Source organism: Ictalurus punctatus, chromosome 6, assembly GCF_001660625.3.
Source record: "Ictalurus punctatus breed USDA103 chromosome 6, Coco_2.0, whole genome shotgun sequence".
NCBI lineage: Eukaryota > Metazoa > Chordata > Actinopteri > Siluriformes > Ictaluridae > Ictalurus > Ictalurus punctatus.
In genome coordinates, this window is record NC_030421.2 from 25,808,887 (window position 1) to 25,831,386 (window position 22,500).

Here is a 22,500-nt window from a genome sequence, read left to right on the forward strand (position 1 = left end):
TAACTTTGTCCCATTCCAGCATTTACTGATACATGTCAGAGAATTGTATTATGAAATGTCTGATGCAGTTTCATCTGATATTTAATTTAATATTGTAATCACAGATAATCATGCAGACTGGTATGTCCTATTGATTTTTGTGGGCTATGTTGTGTAACTAAAAATGACTTCAGTAGGTACACCTGTACATTCATGCAATTATCCAATAAGCCAATCATGTGACAGCATGTGACAGCATAAAATCATGCAGATACAGGTCAAGCGCTTCAGATATTGCTCACATCAATCATCAGAATGGGGAAAAATTTAGTTCTTGTTTACTTTGAGATGGTTGTTGGTGTCAGATGCCTGGTTTGAGTTTTTTCTGAAACTGATACTCTCCTGGAATTTTCTCTAGAGTTTACAGTTGCAATCAAAATGATTCAACCCCCATTGCTAATCAGGTTCATTGTCAAAATTTACAGACTTTCAGCTGTTTGCAATAAACAAATCAAACAAAAGCAATTGAAAATAGTTCAACACAACAAATGCTTCAAGTGGTTTCCCCAAGTTCAACTGAAAATGCAACTTATAATGATTTCTCCAGTCTCAAAATTATTCAACCCCTTCATGGCAAGCATCTTTAGTACTTAGTAGAGCACCCTTTTACTGTTATGACCAGCTGCAAAGCCAGACACCAGCTTCCTGAGGAATCTTAGCCCATTCCTCATGAGCAATGGCCTCCAATTCAGTAATATTCTTGGGTTTGCATGCTGCAACCGAATCCAAGTATCATTCGTTCTTTTCATATTCAATTTCGGTTGGCTATGAGTCGGAAGTTACTTGTTTCTTCACGTGTTGTGCTGGATAAAGTTCTTTTTTGCTGAAGAGCATGGAGTGTTTCGTGCTGTTTAAGGGAGCCAAACGTGTAACCCTCAGAGAGGACTGCAGAAACATTAACTGTGGTTAAACCAGTCACTCTTCCTGAAACCACAGTTATTAACCGCACGTAAATTTTTAGAAGTGCGGCTTTTGGATACTTTTAGACATTTTTCAGAAAACGGAAAACGATTGTCCGTGAGCTCCTACACAACCAAAGCAATTTAACTTTCTACATAATGATAATTTTAAATAAAAGACAAAATAAACGCACAACAATTCACAGTATTGATGAGAATACAGGCATCCTTTTCATTAAAGGAAGTCTCTGACACCAAAATATTAATGTTTTACTTCATCTTAAAAGGGACATTTCAAATCTAAAACCCATTCATATCACTTCACAGTCAACTATGCTCACAATAAAGATCAACTAATCTTACTGTAGAATTTTAAGGTAATTGCTCTTCAAAGTCACAAGATCTGTCAATATAATTGGACCACGAGGCTATTTTTAACCCGTTATAAACTTGACATTTCAAATCCCTGATCGATGATCAAACCCACTCATATTAGTTCTATGTAGTTCCACTCATTAACTTGATGTGCCGAATAAAAGTTTATGTGTTTTATTCTAGACAGTTAGCATACTTCAACATCAAGTTTAAAAGATCAATGAATCGCAATGAGCCAATGAAGTTTAACCTACTACAGACTGTTCATTTCAAATGATAAATATAAAAACTTTCACCTTGTATTCTCATCAATACTGTGAATTATGTATTTGTTTACTTTGTTCACAAACAATACTTTGTTCATAAGTTGCATTTTCAGTTGAATTTGGGAAAGCCACTTGAAGCATTCGTTGTGTTGAACTATTTCGATTGCTTTTGTTTGATTTGTTCATTGCAAACAGCTGAAAGTCTGTAAACTTTGATAATAAACCTGATTTTCAATGGGGGTTGAATAATTTTGATCCAGGGAATGGCAGTTCTGTGGGCGGAAACACCTTGTTAATCGGACAAGGTCCAAGGAAAATGGCCAGACTGGTTTGAGCTGACAGCAAGGCTACGGTGGCTCAAATAACTACTCTTCACAACCGAGGTGAGCAGAAAAGCAACTAAGAAGGCACAACACATCAAACCTTGAAGCGGATGTGTTAAAACAGCAGAAGACCGCATCAGGTTCCTCTTCTGTCAGCCAAGAACAGGAATCTGAGGCTACAGTGGGTACAGGCTCACCAAAACTAGACAGTTGAAGATTGGAAATATGTTGCTGGGTATTTTTCTAGTCTTTGCCTGGGCTGGGCAATACGACAATGATCATTTTGATATTGTTGCAACACAATTTTCTGAAATATCGCGGGTACAATTGAGGATTTCTATTAAAAATTATGTTTTATACAAACTGTGATTGGAAGTGGCTAAATAGATGCTCATTTTGTTCATAATGTTTAGTTTTTCAGTGTTAAATAACTTATTTTTGTAAATGTTAAATGAAAGTGTAAAGGAACTGAGTTTTTTTTTTTTTAATGCAACATTACTGTTTTGTTGCCATTTTGCTATCAAACCTCGCCTATATATTATAATACATATTATGAATCACAGGAATGTCCAGTATCATATGATATTTTTGTCATATCACCCTCCCCATTATATTTTTCTTGCTGAAAACTACTTAACACTATAACAGAGGATTCATTCTTCATCTCATGACATCCCTTGTACATTTTTGCAATGTAGTCGTTCACATCCTCTTAAAATAAAAACATTATCTAATCATCCAAATGGAGGACAAACGCTCTACCAGGAAGCGTTCTACATTGGTTGGAACTAAGCAAGGACAAAGAGCATCTTTGAGGAGAGAGAAGCCCTGTCCACTTTTACAGTTCTTTTTCCTGGCCATACTCCAGCAGACCTGGCTTTTCTGACCATCTCAAAGACTGATTGTTCTTTACTGCTGTGTGTTCAGCTCTGACAGAAAAGGAGAGCGTAAGTGAGAGAGAGAGGGGGGAAAAACGAAAGACGGTCTAATGAGGGGAGACTCTTATCGGCCTGCCCCAGACTCAGATAGCTGGCCATATCCGCACTGGAAATGCACTGCCTTACCAGTAAGAGGCCTCACCCTGAGAGTACCTAACCTCTCCCAGCTCAGCTCACACACTGCTAAACCTGCCTATGAGTGCACCTAATCCTCTTTAATCTCTCCCTTACTGCCAATCAATGCTCTGACAAGCTCATATTTTGAAATCTTCATCAACTCTTCATCATGGTGTACCGCTTTTTATCATCATTCAGACTAACGCATATGACAGAAACAATGCTACACAATTCCCCTAGGATTTACAGATACACTCTTAGAAAAAACAAACAAACAAACAAACAGTTCTTCAAATGGTTCATGAAACCCTTTCTGATATCCAAACACTCCGTCTCTTGTAGGCTTCTACAACAAGACAATCTTGAAGACGTCCAACAGAGGGACGACTGAAGAACCCTTAAAAGGTTCTGAAATGTCTAAGTTCACTTATCTCACTTATCCGGTCTCACCTGCCCTCAGATTAACCCCCCAGATCAAGACTGTAACCAGTGTAAATGAGATGCAGCTCAAATCCATGATCTCTAGACCTCACTTTTATCAAGATGGATTTACAGGAATTAAAAGCCGATTTAAATTTTAAAATGAAAATATGACCTGGGAGATTTAGTATGGTAGCCTAAATAATGCCATGTTCCTGGTATTAGGTTTAATATATTAACCTTTAAGATCATATCCTGATATTGTAAAACTATTGAATTTGTGAATGAAAGGCTGTTAGATGGAATAAAAAAATACTTAACCAAACAGATCGGAAGTGGCTCTTATCTTTATAATCCACAACACCCTTCTACACAAGGTTAAATATAGGCTAAACGGCATACAATAAATGACATTAGAGTATATAGGATAATTTCTCGAATTCGTAGATATGTGCTTCAATGAAACTCCAAATGCATGTTCCAGCCTTTAGCATTAGTAATATAATCACACAGCCTGCTGTTCATATTAAGAGATAGTTACACAAAACTCAACACAGATTAATCCGGCTATACATTATTCGACCGGTAGGATCAACCCCGACTTGGTATTAGGCGGCAACATTAGTTACAATTAGTAAATAGTGCTTCTTCTTTTACCTGTTTACGATATGTATTTCTCAGCGGGTTGCCAGAATTCGCAAAAATCATCCTCGAACTCGATGTACCGCCGCAAAGATGATTTACTGTCAATTGTTATTCGCGCTCGTAAGTGTCAATATCCAAGCGACTAGAAGGTAGTAAAGTTGTATGCTTTATTCTATAAAACATAGAGACCTATCGATGCTATTACAGAATCCAACTTTGACTTGTCGGCACACAAAAACTACCAATAAAAACACTATACGTTAAAATACAGTGATCATACATCCCACAACCGTCCTCAAGTTCGATTGCCCAACCCGTTTGTTTAGCTCCGTTCATTGATCTGTGTTGAGTTCCCCACAGAACAAACCCTCCCACTACGGAACAAACCATTGCGCTATCTGGCTAAGGGGTGTCCCAAGCAAACAAGAACTCAATATGAACAAAAAATCGTGTGTTTTTACGTATTATTTTAACAAAAACGTAACCAGATCAATCATCCATACGAGTCCGTGCATCTGATATGTTATATAAAATTCCACGTTTTCATATAAGTGATTAAAAACTGCGGACTCCCCCCTGACTTTCTATTCTTCCCTTAAGCGTGCATACTTTACATTCCTCCGTGCGGCCATTACCTAGTATGTGGTTTGTATTTTCTGGACTGGATTAACACATTTTATACTACAAAATAGAACCATACATTTATTAACCATTTTTTCCCCCACTGCTTCCTTAAAACAGCTGTAGTTAGTAAATAAGGAGCATACTTTTTGCGCGGTCTAGGTCTAATAGAAAGTACAAAGAATTAAGAGAAACTGAACTGTTTGTTAATGATCTAAACTGATCTATCTGTTACTATAGCCTATAATTTGTAATGCTGCTGTCAAAGCCTATATGAGGCATGGCTTTTCACGGCTGTCTTCATAAAAGTAAAATATGTACCCTTTATCCAAGATAAATACTAGATGAGTAAAAAAGAGTAGAAAACACAACTTTGTAGTAAGGAGGATGGACATGCTACAGTCACAATAAGCAGTGTTAAATAAGGCAAAATGGTCTTCTACAATCCACAAACATATATATATATATATATATATAAGCTGAAGCTTTTGTACAAAACTGTCAGATATTGTCAGATAACTGTCAAAGTCACTGTCGGGTATATAGACCCCCACTCACACATTTATTGTCATGCAGTCTAATTGTAGTCAGAATAATTACCATCAGACAAATGCAAAAGAATCATATAAACATTGATCTGGTTTCCCCAATGGTGTAAACACTCTAGCCTCCAGCCCATATGATTCCTGCAAGCTCTCTTTTGTTGGTCATTTCTCTTGCTTTCATCTCTCATTTCAGATGCTCTCTCTCTCTCTCTCTCTCTCTCTCTCTCTGTCTCTCTCTCTCTCTCTCTCTCTACCTCTCTCTACCTCCCTCCATACCTGAAACCTGTCCTCAAACCTCACCCGGCATTTCCTGTTATCTACTAAAATATCCCCCAACCTCAGCACTTTCTGTCTGCTGTTCTAAATTCTGATGTGGCCTTACGCAGAGCACTGCATTCTGAATAATCTCCTCTAACTCAACTACTTCATCCTATCCTGTCAAACTTTACATATAATACACAGAGCAATACACACACACCCGATGAGTACCATGCCAGCCAAGCAGAGACCTAATTTTATTACATCCTCCATATGAGTTGAAAATTAAGTATTAGCCCTAGTAATGAATTTCATAAATAAATAAAAACTTGTTATTGTTCAGGTATCAACTGCAATGAGTGTTATGCTTTGTACGTTAGTTTCAACAGACCTGAACAGCTGCCATTTTATCAAAGCAAAGAGCTCTGCCTGTATAGCTACTGCATAAACAGATACAAAAACTGGACCTTTCAATTTACTGCTTGGCACAGGACTTAAATTCCATCTGTTGGTTAATCCTGTGGTGTTTGACAAATTTTTGAGGTCTTGCAAACACAGTCCTCTATGGCCTGCCTCATGACTATGCCCCCTGTCTGACCACACCAATCAAAAGGTGTGAGATTATAGGAAAATGAACAGTGATGGGGTAGCATGATGCGGCCTGGCATGACAGGGTGGTGTGTTGAGACCAGATTATTGAACAACACTTCATACTTTTTAACTGTTTATAATTATGGAATATACAGTCATGTGAAAAAATATGTACACTCCATGGAAATTGTTGGCTTTTTTGACATATTTGTACAAGCATGTCAATCAGCACACTTGTGACCAGATTTGCGAACTCAACAGAACTGTGGTATAAAGAAGACCGATAAACGATTTTTTAAGTTGTAAGAATGATATTACCACTAACCATCCCCTCTACCTAAGCTTAACCTGGGGTAACTTTTGTAATGAGGTTTAATTAGCTGGCTTGTGTGAATTCTTTTAAATCTTATCAATGTTATATATAATAAAAACATATTCTATAGCAGAAATCTGAAATTCAGAAAACTGAAAATGTTTAAGGTCAGCAGTAAGTGTACACGTAAGTGATTAAATTCAGCATTAAGTACACGTAAGTGTAATAAATTTATAAAGTGAAAAAATCATGAGTAAGGAAAGCTGATACTAACTTTAAAGATAAAGGTAGTATCAGGTGTATGCTGAAATTTACTTTTGGGCATGAAATTAGAATAGGTTAGAGCTTCACATGATATTAAACTTTAATTAATTTGAAGTAAATTTAAAGATTTGAACTTGTATGCCTTATGAAGATTTCTTTCAATACTTCTGCAATTACTTAGCTGGTCTCTGTCTAAGCTGAGTGATAAGAATGGATGCTAACACAATGGATGCACATTACAACGCTGAACTGGAAAGACACATGGGTTTCTTCACAGTGACCTTTCAGGTTACTGCGAGTATCAGCTAATATGAGAAAAGGAAGTAATAGTCAGCCAGAGAGCAATCTTATTCAAATATGTTATTGCAAAGTCAATTCTTTTAATATTTTAAATCACAAGCATAATAATAGTAAATAAGTAAATAGTAGTAAAAGTATTTTTTCTTAAATATTACAACACACCAGTATGGAGTCATGACATAATTCAACTGTAAAACAGTTGACTAACTGTTTATAACTGTTTAATACAGTAACTCAATCTGCTCAGACCCAAAAATACACTCTAAGGAAAAAATAGCAAGCTCTCTTCAAGTTGTCAGGATGTTCACAACTTTGTCTACACCAATACTGTCTAACAGTGGTGCACAGTGAAGGCATTTACTCATACAATTTTTCTTTTAAAAACAGCATGAATGAAACACAGAACGCTTTGATATGATAGAACTATCAGTGCAGCATGCACAGAGAAAACACCGGCATGGGAAAGCTTAGGCTCTCATTTATACACGTATCACAACACTCAACATATTAAAACTATTAAATTATAATGTTCTGATTGACACATCTGCAATTTTAACATATTCAACTATGTTGTGACCTATGCAATTGTATATGTTTATATTTCTAAGCAATATTTTGGTGTAAATGCAAATAAATGTAAATAGCATATTTATAATATTCACTTAATTTTCAGGAAAATGGTAAGTCTCTGTAAGTACAGTACTGTGCAAACGCCATGTACCGAAAATCTAGGAAGCAAAAGTGCTTTCTAAATTATGAAAAAAAACTTTCCATATGTCAAGTAAATTACTATAAACAGTGATAAACAGTCAAAAGAAAAATAAATCCAAGAAATATTTGGCCACCGTTTGCATCAGTTTTCTTCATAACCCTGTCAAGTATCCATCCATCCATCCATCCATCCATCCATCCATCCTCAACCGCTTATCCATTATCGGGTCGCAGGGGCAGCAGCTCCAGCAGGGGACTCCAAACTTCCCTTTCCCGAGCCACATTAACCAGCTTTGAATGGGGGGACCTAAGGCGTTCCCAGGCCAGTGTGGAGATATAATCTCTCCACCTGGTCCTTGGTCTTCCCCGAGGTCTCCTCCCAGCTGGACATGCCTGGAACACCTCCCTAGGGAGGCGCCCAGGGGGCATCCTTACCAGGTGCCCGAACCACCTCAACTGGCTCCTTTCAACGCAAAAGGAGCAGCGGCTCTACTCTGAGTTCCTCTCGGATAACCAAGCTTGTCACCCTATCTCGAAGGGAGAGGCCAGCCACAATCCTGAGAAAACCCATTTCGGCCGCTACCCTGTCAAGCAGCTTTATATAAATTGGCTGGTAAGTTTTCCCAAAATGTTTTGGAGAACATTCCACAGTTCTTCTTGAGATGCTGGCTATCTCACTTGTTTCAGTAGACTCAGAAGATATTTGATCTGAAAAGTGATTGGTTATTCTTCTTTCCTTAATGATACTTTGTGAACAACTCTTTGCAACATTTATGTTTGGGTAATTTAGTAAAATGTTTTTGGGTTTTTTCCTGCCACACTAGTGCAAAAGACTAACATTAAAGACAAAATGTATAAATATTTCAGGGTGCCTAACAGTTTTGCACAGTACTGTACATACACCCACATGGGATAGGCCATCATGCAACATACATACATGCTGATCACATTCTTATTGCCTCTTTCTCTCCCTCTCTCTCTAATATAGCTCACCATCTTGCGATGGATTGAGATGAAAGTGCAATGAATATTCTGCATGAAAAGAGAAGTGGTTAGTAAAAATGAACCTGCAACTGGGCTGGGCAGATTTCTCACAGCTGCTCCTGATTGGAATGGAGTGCTGCGCTGTTCTCTCTTATTATCTCTTTCACTCTCAATTATACAATTATACAGCCTACATACCATTCAATACTAAGACATGACAAAATGCTACTTCCTGTTCACTCCCTCTCTCTTTCTGCTTCCTCTGATTTACACAGCTTCTTTCAGTGACAGTCATAAGACAAATCTTGAGTAAGAACTATGTCATAAGTTGGAGTGTTTCCCAGATCTGCATTTACCTTTCTGCTTCTGTTGCTCAGGAACAGCCGAGGACCCAAACTCTTCTGAGGAGACCATGTAATCATCGTCAACTTCAACCGCCACGACACAGAGTGTCGGCGTGAACTACGAGCACACTGTTTGTTTATGTGTGCTTGTTGGGGGGAGAAGCACGTTGTACTGCCACACAGGAAGACAGCACTGTTTCTCTCTCACACAGGCACACATATATAGTGAGCTGTGGAGTATGTGCATGTGAGGGAGAGAAAAATCTAAGACATTTCTGGGGGATGGGTTGGAGTGTTGAGTATGATTAGAAGTGGTACAGTAAAATGCAGGAAAGGCATATTATAACATTGTTTAATTGAATACATGATATACAATGGATATAAAAAATATACACACCCTTGATAAATGGGAGGTTTTTGTGAAGTGATCAAATTAAACTAAGATAAATCATGTCAGAGCTTTTCTCATCTTTAATGTGACATTGCAAGCAAATAAAATGAAAAACAATCAGAAGCTTTTATATGGGGAAAAAAATGACAAATAAAAAACGTACAATAACCTAGTTGCATAAGTGTGCACACCCCTAAACTAATACTTTGTTGAAGCACCTTTTGATTTTATTACATCACTCTTTTTTGGGTAAAAGTCTATCAGCATTTGCATTTCTTGCAAAAACATAACATCAAATTGTAAGGGCATCTCCTGTGCACAGCCCGCTTCAGGTCACCCCACAGATTTTTAGTTGGATTCAGATCTGGACTCTGGCCAAGTCATTCAAAACATTGATCTTCTTTTGACCATTCCTTTTTTGATTTGGATGTATGCTTTGGGTCATTGTTGTGCTGAAAGCTGAAAGACCTTTTCATCTTCAGATTACTAGCAGACACCTGAAGGTTTTGCACTTAAATTGGCTGGTATTTGTAGCTATTCATGAATTCATGATTCCCTCCACCTTTTCAGTTCTGGATGAAAAAAGCAGCCAGCATGATGCTGCCACCATCATGCTGCACTGTGCGTATGGTGCTGTCTGGGTGATGTGCTTGTATTTCACCAAACGGACCTTTTGGAATTATGGAATTATACCTTTTGAATTTGGTCTCATCTGACCATAACACATTTGCCACATTGTTTGGGGTGATTTAGTTGAGCTTGGATGTTTCTTGTTAACTTATTTTTCTTATTTCCCCTGAAATGTTTCTGATTGTTTTTCGCTTAATTTTTATATGTTGTAATTTCACAGTGAGGGTGGAAAATATTCTGACATGGATTTATCTTGGTTTAATTGTTTTCATCACAAAAACCTGCCATTTTAACAGGGGTGTGTAGACTTTTTATATCCACTGTACATGTGGGGTTTTTAATTCCACTCCAGCCCAAGTAATAATGCCTGCAGTTGTTAGTTTTGGTAGTTCGTTCCTTTTAAATTTATTAATGAACTTAGGTGCTTCTTTTACCCAAAATGTAAGCCTACCCAGGATAACACATTTACTTAAGATGAATGAATGAACATGGTAAACCCATCACACAGCATGTTAATCAACATTTTTCTTTGTCCTCCAAGCTTCATATCTGACCACCTGCTCCTGCCTGTATGAAAGTAATAAAACGCTCTCTTCTACAACTTCTTTGTTGGGTGCCGCAGGATGCCAGTTTCACTGCACACCTATAGCTTCTACTTGGGTTGTCTTACTCAAATCACATTTAGTTTATTCATTTTTTCAGTACTCTGTTATCCAAAGAAATGTATGTTGATCTGATTAGATGAGGCTTTAGAACTTTGCTCAAGGGCCCAACAGTCAGTATGTTTACATGGACAACAATAATCCGATATTAACCCGATCAAGACAATACTTTGATTAAGAAACTACCATGTAAACAGCAATTTTTTATCACCTTAATCTGATTAAAGTCATACTCGAAGTAAACACAAATTGAATTAAGACGTGTGGAGTATTCCTGTTTTAGTCACATTATCGACGTGTATTACAGACATGTAAACACCTTAATCACACTATTAACGTCGTGTGGGAGTTTTCACCGCATTTTGCGACAGGACACGTACACACACGGCAGCGCTCAACCGTTTTACGTCAAACAAGAGAGCACGGCTGCGTTCGAAACCGCATACTTACCTACTATATAGTAGGCGAAATACATGTATATAATTGGCGAAATACATGTATCTCAGCTACTATGTAGGAGGTAAGTACACGGTTTCGGACGCAACCCACGGCTTCGGGCAGTCGTCTATTTGCGCGTATAGCATGACAAATAATTAACTGCTCTTGAAGCTTTCGTAAAAATTAAAAATAAAAACACCCAAAACTGTATATGGTGCCATAATGAAGACGAACTGTATGTTGACACGTGAAATTCTGGAGGGAACGTCGGACGGCGTGGCGTGTGGACGTAATGACGTGTGCCGTTAATCGATCTGTGTTCTATAACATGTAAAACGGGAAAATGAAAGGAATATTCTAAAAGCAACTCACCTTAATCACAATATTGTCTTATTCAGAATAAGGTCAATAATTAGATTACTGCTGTCCATGTAAATGTAGTCACTGACAGCTTGGCAGTACCATGATTGATAATCTTACAATCAGTAGTCCAGATCCCTAACTACTGAGCCACCACTGCTTTTCCTGCCTTTACTTTACCTTTACTAGATGTACTAAATTTTAATCAGAGCAGAGATATTTTAAACAAGGCAAAACATTTTAAGCTTTACACTTTAGTCTTTAACATGCTTTTAATTTATTACCAAGTTACAGTTAGACATACTTCTGCTGAGATTTTTGGATTACTTGTTTTGGATTGATTATTTTACTGCTCCTTGAAATTGTTGAAATTATTATCCTATTATGAAATTATTGTCCTATTCATGGATTGACAAACTGTAATAAACCAGAAATGAAGCAGGTAATGGGATGACCACAGAGAGCAGAAAACGATAATGAGTATGAAGTATATCTGACTGCCCAGAACTAAAACTGTATGAAAAAAACTATCCATTTGTCTTTCTTACTGTGGGTTCTCCAAGGCTAGACAGCAGACAGGCACATGATTAGAGCTAATGAGAGAGTCAGCTGAGGTGAGTTTAGCTTCTTGCAATGTGAGGAGACGGTATTCTGGTGAAAACCCTGCACTCTACGCATTGCCACACACGTCCCCTTTAACAGAAACCCGAGCTCTTGAGCATAGCACTGAGCTTAAAGGAATGTTTCTGCACATGCAAAAACATAGCCCTATTATAATGAACCTATAAATGCTTTTAAACAGCTTACAAAAATCACCATTTGGCTGGTTACCTAGCATTGAACCGTAATTATATCTATAAAATACTGAATTCAAAGGTTTTTCCAAATACCTTTTCATGGGACCAAAACTATAATAATAAAAAACAACTCCACAGAATGTTCACGTTTTAAATATAAATACACTTTGCTAGACCTGTGCACAATTTTGCATAATGCTCAATGATACATATAAATATATTAATAAGTGGAAATAAACTAGGAAGCTGCATGTTTTATCTCACAAATATATATTGTACTATCAAAGCTGGAAAATCAATGCATTAATAATCCAGACATACCGTTATTATTAAATAAAAACAAACACCTATATGTTGCTTGAGGCAAAAGGAATGACATTGACATTTCTATTATTTATCACACTCTGCTCTGGCCATTGTGCTACTGAGCAACTCTGTTTTCTATGCTTATCACTTTTCATCAATGCGGAAATAAAATATTCATCTCATACAATGTCAGAAAGCAATAAACACTTGAAAAACCTCAGCAGCATTCAGCATTTACTCTGTATCTTCTAATGCAATTGAAGGCTTGCACCAAGCAGCAACAATTCAGCACTTGTTCAACTCATTTCACTTATTTAATTTCATAGTCATTTAATGACATGTTTACACATATCAGTATGGCAGGGTGATTACTGGTTGACCAATGTGCATGTGTCTGATTGACAGTGTCACTGCACTGATAAGCTTTTGGAGTGTTTCCCCATGCTGGTGAAAAATTTCCAGAATGAGAATCATATGAACACAATAGGCATTCTTTCAGACCCGAGCACACATAATGAGCATGACCGCGCTGTGCTTTAATTGTGTACATTCTGCTGCCAGGCAACTATTCCAACTTTATTGTAAACTTTGTATAGACCTTTTTCAGCCTCAGACTAATGCGATTGTTGGCAAGCTCGGTGTATAATGTCCAATGGTAGTTAATGTGCTCAAATCCTTCTCTTCAAAAGCCCATGATTACGGAGACAGCCCACCAAAAACTAGACATTTTTTTTCTTGGAGAACATGAAATTGCTTGTAATGGTATCGAAACAAAGCACTTTGCTTGTTTACTGCTAAACTCCTGGGAATTTAGGCACAGACCATCAGAATGACATTGTTTCAGTTTTAGCACAGCTCACAACAGTTGTTAAATAAGCACAACATTTATTTGCTTTCAAACATTTTCTCCTTTGGAACTCACTTGTAAATAAGTACTCTTTTAAGAAGATAAATCAACGCGTACTGATTTGATTTGAGAACTAGACACTGATTTCCCTAAAAAAAAAACAGAAAAGAAAAAGTTGATGCCATAATAGCTATAATTATTTTCAAATCTGCTCAACGAATCAACAGGCTGTCGCGTTATGTTATATTTGTAGTCTTTATGGTGTGTGTATTTCATTCTGATATCTCTATCAGCAGATGTGATTTTAGATGAAAATGTGTGCTTATAAAATACTTTATTACAGACGGTAGTAACCAAAGTAGCTACAAGACGTTACTGACTCAAACCTTTTTTTAAAAATCTGGGCTGTATTTTGGATACATTAATACGTATTATAATAATATTATAACTCCAGTGTTCAGGCAAATATTCTCTGGTTTTGGATATGTAACTCCTTTATATTTGTTGATTTCTGTATTTGGATGCAGCATGATTGTTAATTGTGCATTATCCCCTTGCACATGCTTGTAACATTGTTATATCTTCTCAGTTTCCACTGTCAATATACGCTGTCTCACAGCCTTCTAGATCAAGATCAAAGCTGGCTGACACTTAACCCTGAAAGAGATGTGCCTGCAAATATACAATAATATGCTATTCTTTGCTTGTCTCTGTGTCTCATGAAAGCATCTCCAATAAAAAATAGACTTGAAAAACACTGGTCTAATTATAAAAAACCATCACTTCTCTAAAGACTGGACACTGAATGTGGATCATTCATTCTGCTCTATAACAGTTTATGGACTGAGTAATCTTTGTATAGTCATGAGCAAGGCACTGTTTAGAGTTATATGCTCTTTTGTATATAAGGCTCAATCCACACAAAGTCAACATGTCGTAAAACAATGCTCGGTGTGCTGCCCTTCTGCTTCAGCGTTATCCAGCTGTGCCTATTTCATACAAAGTCCAGCACGCTCTACTGCATACTCCATTCCACTGAAACACTCCTTCTTACTATTTTAAATTTTAAAAAAATAATAATAACGTTTGATATTTACAGTGAGCAATATTGTTCCGGAAGCTTAATTATACATTTATGGTTTATTAAGAGATGATCAGTCATGTCTTGATGAAAGTACAGCAGCGTATTAGCCTACCCTCTAGCCTGATCAATAATTTAAAGAGAATGATAAGCCGTGCTTTAAAACTGACATGAGCAAAAAGTTACTAATACATGTCTGAAACATTAAGTATGATTTTCACTCACTGGAGTGTAAAACTGGAATTAGAAATATTTTTTTTAGTTCATATATAGGCTATAATGGCACTGATTACAGCAGCAGTTTCAGGAAGGCTGGACTGACACAACATGTGGCCAGATAAACCAGGTGCAAAAAGATGTATCATGCCAATAGACATGCCAACATCAACTCCACCTATGAAACGTCTCAGTATTAAATCCGGTATATTAGTTATGTTTAAAGTTGTGAAATGAATCATCTGAAGTACTAATTAATCTGATAAATAACATATCAGTAGCCTATAATGTAACATATTTGCTGATTTTCCCAACCCTGACACAAAATCAGGGTTTTTTTTTTTTTTTTCCCCAGCACAAACAACTCTAATCAGCTACAGAAGCAGAATCAGACTGCTAGAGATACAGGATGCATGCCATCATCCTCACAGCAACATCCCCAATGTGGAAATAACACCTACAGTGTTTATATAAGACCAGCCAGACACAGAAGAACACTGTAAGAGTTCAACACAGGGGATTCGGCTGTGATAGTCTTTTTGACTTCATTTTTTTATAATGCGATTGTTCACAATGTTTATTCGAGCCAGCAATGTGGAACCAATGTTGTCAGATGCGAGCCATGTAATGGCCATTGGAATTTACAGCACACACAAAACATAACCACACACACACACACACAGAGAGAGAGAGAGAGAGAGAGAGAGAGAGAGAAACAACGAGAAACCGTCGCAGTAGCCAAAACGGGAGTGTTCCGCGAGCCCTGAAAATTCCAAACTTATTTTTGTCACATTTTGTGCGATTTCTGCTATAAAAAAAAAGCCCCGAGAGCGTTACGAGTCCTTATTCAGCCCCAAAGCCGTGTAGCTCGGTGAATACTCTGTGTACTGTATCCTACCTTGGCGTGCAGGTAGGGCGGGTAATAGTAGGAGTATTGATGGTACATCTGCCTCCACACTCTGCCCATCAAGATCCAGTGACACACTTCTCTCTGTCCACGGGGCCAAAGCACACCGCCGTCCCGTCCGTTCAGCTCAGTTCCAAGTGCTCAGCGATCAGCACTGTGCGATCCACACACACACACACACACACACACACACACACACACACACACAGAGTGAGAGACAGAGAGAGAGAGAGACAGAGAGAGACAGAGGTGAGAGAGATATAGATAGAGAGAGATTCCGGTTAAAATGTTACTCTGGGCGGTGGAGCTGCGGTATATATGGCATACTATTCTTCATGTGTTTAAAAAAAGAATAGAAAAGGAAAACAAACCAACACAAACAGGGTGCACAATTAATGCTTTTGTTGTCTGAATCTACTAATAAATAGCCCCAACACCTTGGGTGGGATTCCAAACCTGATAAAAAAAAATAATTAAATAAAAAAAGATCATTAAAAAAAAGATAAATCATCTATTCATATCAGATAGATAAAAAATCTATCTATCTATCTATCTATCTATCTATCTATCTATCTATCTGTCTGTCTGTATGTCTGTCTGTCTGTCTATCTGTTTGTTTGTTTGTTGCTTTAATTTTTATTTCAATAATTTAATGTGTTATGTTGACTGACTGAATCTTGCACATGAACACAGGACACAAATGGTCATAAGGTGTAGTACCATTATGCCTCCTATGTTTTGTATAAAGACCATCAAATAAGATAATTTCCCATGTCAGTGGATCCTCAGCTCAGTCCAACCAGGGACACCAGTCTTATCTGTTCCCCCATTACGGCGGAGCCAGATTTTGGGATCAGATCAGTAGGAGAACAACTGACTAATCCTAGTCTTAGAAAAAAGCTTGGGGAATCCTATGTCAGTACCTCCAGAAATGAACACAAAAACAAAGCAAACTCTGCGATATTCTCGGAGGAGCTTGCAATTTTAAAAATTGCCACTAATTTTCTGCAGTTTTGGGCCAAGACGTGTCATGTGACATCATCACAATGCGCATACAGCCAAAGCCCTGGTCGATTCACATGCGTCGAGCATGAGTACAGCTAAAAGCTCTCATTTACCAACAAACATCCCTGCGAAAGAAAGAAAGCATGAACAACTCCAGAAGTTGCATCGAAAATAATAATAATAAAAAAAGATGTAGCAAAATGAAGCATTTCTGACTAAAACGATCACACACACAAAAAAACCAAACAAAAACAAACAAACAAACAACAACAAAAAAAAACGCTGCGAAATCTTGTATGGGCTGCTATGTAGAAACGTACAATTGAGTGTTTCCCTATTACAACAGCTTCCAAGCAGAACCCTATTAGAAAGCTGAGAACACTTAAGTATCCAAAAACCCCTTGAAGGTTTCTTATTTCTAAGAGTATTAGATAAAAAAGGGGATATAGGGCCATTCCTAGTAAATAAACTAAAAACTATAGTATACAAGTTAGTTCTGGTCCACTAATTGAACAAGTGGCGTTTCAAGACTACTTATATTTAGTAGAACAGCTCTGGCACATTACACTGTTTGTATCACTCTACTTGCCTGTGTTTGCTACATAAAATTCCAAATCTAGAAATAGTTTGTTATACTGAAACCGTTAAACGTTACTGCACTCACTATGGCCTGTCAGTCAGATTGTAAGTTGGCGTGGCAACAGACAACTTTCTGTACAGCTGTGGCTTCTATAATATAAACAATAATATAAAACATAATATAATATAATACATAATGTACATTTGTTTATACAACTGTTGCGTAAAAGTCATATCACATTTACAATTGTGCTGTTATACTAAATATCAGCATGGCTGTGATTACCTGTGGCACTCATGCCTACTGCCTGATATTGCTTTTATAGTGATTAAATACAAACTGAAATATGTTTCTTCAGATATAAATAATCCTTGTAAGCACCCCTACAATGGGCCATACCATTTTATTTGTAAATTAGCTAGCTAGAAAGCATATCATATTCACTATGTAACGCATGAGTTAGCGAAATCTGCCATTTTACAGTAAATAATATCCAGCTTAATCCTGAAAATCTTCCAAAGCACTGCAATAAATTAGTGTCCAGACGCTTTAGTTAGGGATGCAGGACACTCACAATAAATAGTGAATAGGGGGCATTTTGCTAGAAACCATGTGTTTTCATTGTATTTTGCTCTTTGACCAAAGCTATGCATTAGGATACACTGGGTCCTTGGTTTTGTCCTTGGAACCCACAATTAAAGTTTAAATCCAGAAAACTACTGTTTACTCCTTCAGTAAAATGACGGAAAAGCATTTCCATGAGCCAGTGAAAATATATCACTTGTGGCTCTAACATTTTCTACATCAACACGTGAAGACATATCTGTGATTAGATGCTGTGCAGTTGAGAACTGCTTTAGTTGAATCAGCATTTGTATGCAGTATTTGTATGGCAGTGTGATTGAATGAGGCCATGGAGCTGGAGCGTAGCCAAACGCTCATGAGAAAGAGGGAGAGGGAGAGAGAGAGGGCTTCCTGTGCTTCTCCCAGAAACAGGAAACATCATGTTTTGAGTGCCTGAATAGAAAGAGCTGTGACTGAGCTAAATACTGGAAAGCAAGCAGGCATTAAACTTACTAATCCTCAAATTATAGTCTGAGATCTTTACTTGAACTGCAAGATCAGTTTTTTAATTTTTTTTTAAAGGTATTTCTAGGTATTTTTTAGGTATCATTTGAATCACAAGTTTGTGTGTGTGTGTGTGTGTGTGTGTGTGTAAGAGGAGGTGGATTACGGGTGGCTGGGTGTTGGCGGGGATGGATGGACTGGAGGAGGATGGAGCATGTTTTTATATCTTGGTGTGTTATCTGACAATTTTGCCCTTTTGGGGACATTTGGCTGGTACCAACAAGGAAACGTATTATTATTATTATTATTATTATTATTATTATTATTATCATTATTATTATTATTATTATTATTATTATTACAGTGCCCTGCACCAATATTGGCACCCTTGGTAAATATGAGCAAAGAAGTTTGTGAAAATTTGTCTTTATTGTTTAATCTTTTGTTTAAAAAAATTCAGGAAAATAGTCTGCTGTCATGGATATCAACAATTGCAAACAAAACACAGGTTTATGAAAAAAAAACCTTGTTTACAGCTCTGATTCTTCTCCTATAATACCTGATGAGGTTGGAGAATACATGGCAAGGAATCTTAGATCATTCCTCTACACAGAATCTCTCCAGATCCCTCAAATTTTGAGGTCCATGCTAGTGGACTCTCCGCTTTTGTTTTGGATCATTATCCTACTGGAAGATCAAACCATGGACCATTTTAAGCTTTCTGGCAGAGACAGTCAGGTTTTCATTTAATATCTGTTGATATTTGATAGAGTCCATGATGCCATGTATCCTAACAAAATGTCCAGGTCCTCTGGCAGAAAAACAGCCCCAAAACATTAAAGAGCCACCACCATATTTAACCGTGAGCATGAGATACTTTTCCATATGGCTACCTCTCTGTACGCGCCAAAACCACCTCTGGTGTTTATTGCCAAAAAGCTCTATTTTGGTTTCATCTGATCATAGACCCTGATCCCATTTGAAGTTCCAGTAGTGTCTGGCAAACTGAAGATGCTTGAGTTTGTTTTTGGATGAGAGTAGAGGCCTTTTTCTTGAAACCCTTCCAAACAACTTGTGGTGGTGTAGGTGTCTTCGGATTGTAGTTTTGGAGACTTTCTGACCCCAAGACACAACTAACTTCTGCAATTCTCCAGCTGTGATCCCTGGAGATTTTTTGGTCACTTGAACCATCCTCTTCACAGTGCGTTGAGACAATATAGACACACGTTCAGTTCCAGGTTGATTCATAACATGAACTTCTTAATTATTGCCCTGATGGTGGGCATTTTCAATGCTTTTGCAAGTTTCTTATAACCACTTCCCATTTTGTGAAACTCAACAACCTTTTGCCCATTGTTATGAATGACCAAGGGAATCTAGCCTATGTGTTACCTCATATTTATACCCCTGGTATAAGTCATGGTTGAACAATTTCCTGTTCCTAGGCACCCAGGTATACTAAATAAAAGAAAAAATCAGTGGGAATATACTTCAAATATATATTTCTCATATAAATTGATAGGGGTGCCAATAATTGCACACCTATATTTAACAATTTTTTTTATATATATAAACCTGTGTTGTGTTCGCAGTTTGATATTCATGAGAGCAGAGCATTTTTGTGATTTTTTTTTTTAAACAAAATATCAAAAGCTTAAATAATATTAGTGGAGGGCACTGTATTATTATTTTATTTACTGACATTTTTTTTATTATTGTTTTTTTTTTTTTTTTTTTTTTTTTTACAAAAACTGCAGCTTTTATTTAAAACGTTATAGAGTGAAAATGTTTCCTTTTGGTTACGGAGATTAAGGTTGGTTTAGATTTAGGCATAGCCTTAATTAATTGTGTGTGTGTGTGTGTGTGTGTGTGTGTGTGTGTGTGTGTGTGTGTGTGTGTGTGTGGGCTGTGTTTAAGATCTAGCGGAAATTATGGATTGTGATATAAGGCAGAGCTATGAGGGAGGCGTGGGAAGTGTTGTTCCAGGTGACCTCTCCTCTCAGAGCTCCTGTCCTGCCCCATCCATTACCTGCTGCTGCTTCAGCCTCTTCCTCACTTCCAGATGGAGCTGTGTGACACACTCATTTATCACATGCAATCATCTATTACTGGGTTTGGCATGGAACATAGACACAGGCCTAGACTTTCATACCCACCACCCATTTAGTGGAGCAGAATCACACAGTTAAGCAAAGTGGAGAGAGTTTGATTACACAGAAGAGCTCATTTTACTGCAGGCTAAATGTCAGCGCTGCTATTTATTATAAGTATTCAAACAGAAAAATAACCAAAACTAATTATTGTTTGTGAATACTTGAGATAGACTTTTCTTCTCTCTCTCTTTTTTTTTTTTACTACTACTAAAAGAAGCCATTGGTTTCAGTGATCTGAAACTCTCTCTCTCTCTCTCTCTCTCTCTCTCTCTCTCTCTCTCTCTCTATATATATATATATATATATATATATATATATATATATATATATATATATATATATATATATCACTGATGTATTTTACTAAATTTTAGTAAACACCAACATGAAATGAAAACTTACATAGATTTGGTTCACCCAAACATTGGCTTGTACATTACTATGGTTACCCTAGAGCAGCAAATAACTTTCAATTTGGCACAGGAATGTAGTTCAGTCATTTTTAAAAATGGGGGTTTAAACCAGGCCAGTTAAATAACTTGGAAGTTTTTAGTACAGAGTAACTATTGATACAAAAATTATGCCAATTATTCTATATTTCCATATCTGTATTTACAAAAAAGTTGACAAATTCCTTAATAAAAGTCTTTGATAGCCAAGTTCTTAACATTCTGTTTTTCCAAATGGATAGTCCTTTTTTTAAACAAAATATATTGCAACAAATAATATAATCAATTAAGGTTTGATTAGAATTAGACTTGATTACAAAGCTATACTTGATTATAAAGCAGAATGTTGTGGCCACTTTGTAGAAATCGAACAAAAACATGACCTTTTATTTTTAATAATGCAAGGAACTACCAACTTTGCCATACTGAAAATAGTTTAGCATTTATTTTAAGGTTGCATTTAGCATTTTAGCTATAGCTTATGAGTAAACTATGCAATGTTTTTAAAGCCATTCCTTAATGTCAACCTATAAATAGACCTAGTATTAAAAATGATAATAACATACAGTTTTGCAATTCCGTGGCCAGCAGTTTTGTTGTGCATTTGATTATGGTACAGCACAAGTGACTTTGCCTTATATGAATAAAAAATCTCTCCTCTTTTTGATGTGTATGATACACTGTAAGTATGTGGTTAATTTATAAAGTTTTTGGATTCAAAGTTCAGATATTTTTGGAGCTTTCCCTGGTGCTGACAAACTCTTTGTGTTGTCATGGTAAACTCTTGATTCTCTGAGGTGTTTGAGTATTCTTTGTATAATGAATCCCTATTGGTAAGTCAGATCCACAAACCACACCCTCAGGAAACTAAGAGAAAAGCAACAGCAACTGAAAGTATTAGACTGATTGGCCCATATCATCCATATTCATGCACCTGTCAGTCAGCATTTCCTGTTTCGGGTTTAGGGGTCTGTATGCTTTCATTAAATGTTAATGCAGCCTTTGTGTATGGTTGCTTTTTGTGTATGCCAGCTCATATCAAATTACATATAATCTCACTCCTCATTGCTAATTTTCAACTGTCAGTCTGGAATTTAAGCCTAGGTTTTATCCTGTGTGATTGTCACTCTACTCATACTAGTCCTCTCAATAATTCTGGGAGCCTTGAAGCTAGAGCCACAAATCAAACAACACCATTCTCAGTGCACACACACACACACACACACACACACACACATACACACACACACACACACACACACACACACACACACACACACACACACACACACACACACACACACAAATTTATATATATAAAAAGCAATACTGAATTGGTGAGTGAGTTTCCTTGGAAGGAGTACACACGTATAATACCTGGAAGTGAGACTTCTGAGAAATACTATGTCAGTTCATGAGTCATTTATGAAAACAGAGCACAACTTTAGCCAAGCTAAAGACTAAGCACTTGTGGTTTTTGATCTGCTGGCAGGCATGCTCTTGTTTAGTACATTCTCCTTACCTCACCTAGAACAGAGGGAGGTTTGGATTTTAGTATGGAGCAGTTGTCTCAAGCTAATAAACATTCAGAGCAGCTTTAGCACTAGTCTCTCAAACTGCACCACATATTGACTTGGCTATTTAGCTTGTGTCTCAG

The 22,500-nt window shown here is 37.1% G+C and overlaps 1 protein-coding gene across 3 annotated transcripts in view; it reads right to left on the reverse strand.

Annotated features, from left to right (window-relative positions):
- LOC108266580 (RNA-binding motif, single-stranded-interacting protein 1) overlaps positions 1-22,500 on the reverse strand; it is a 62,304-nt gene that overhangs the window by 39,589 nt on the left and 215 nt on the right. Inside the window, exon 2 of one of the 3 annotated variants that reach the window (XM_017470080.3) lies at positions 15,580-15,742. In XM_017470080.3, the coding sequence (XP_017325569.1) occupies positions 15,580-15,648 (69 nt within the window). In that variant the 5' untranslated portion in view covers positions 15,649-15,742. Of the gene's footprint in view, positions 1-4,034; positions 4,376-8,965; positions 9,121-15,579; positions 15,743-22,500 lie in introns of those variants that run through there. The other 2 variants (XM_017470082.3, XM_017470083.3) reach the window with 2 other exon arrangements.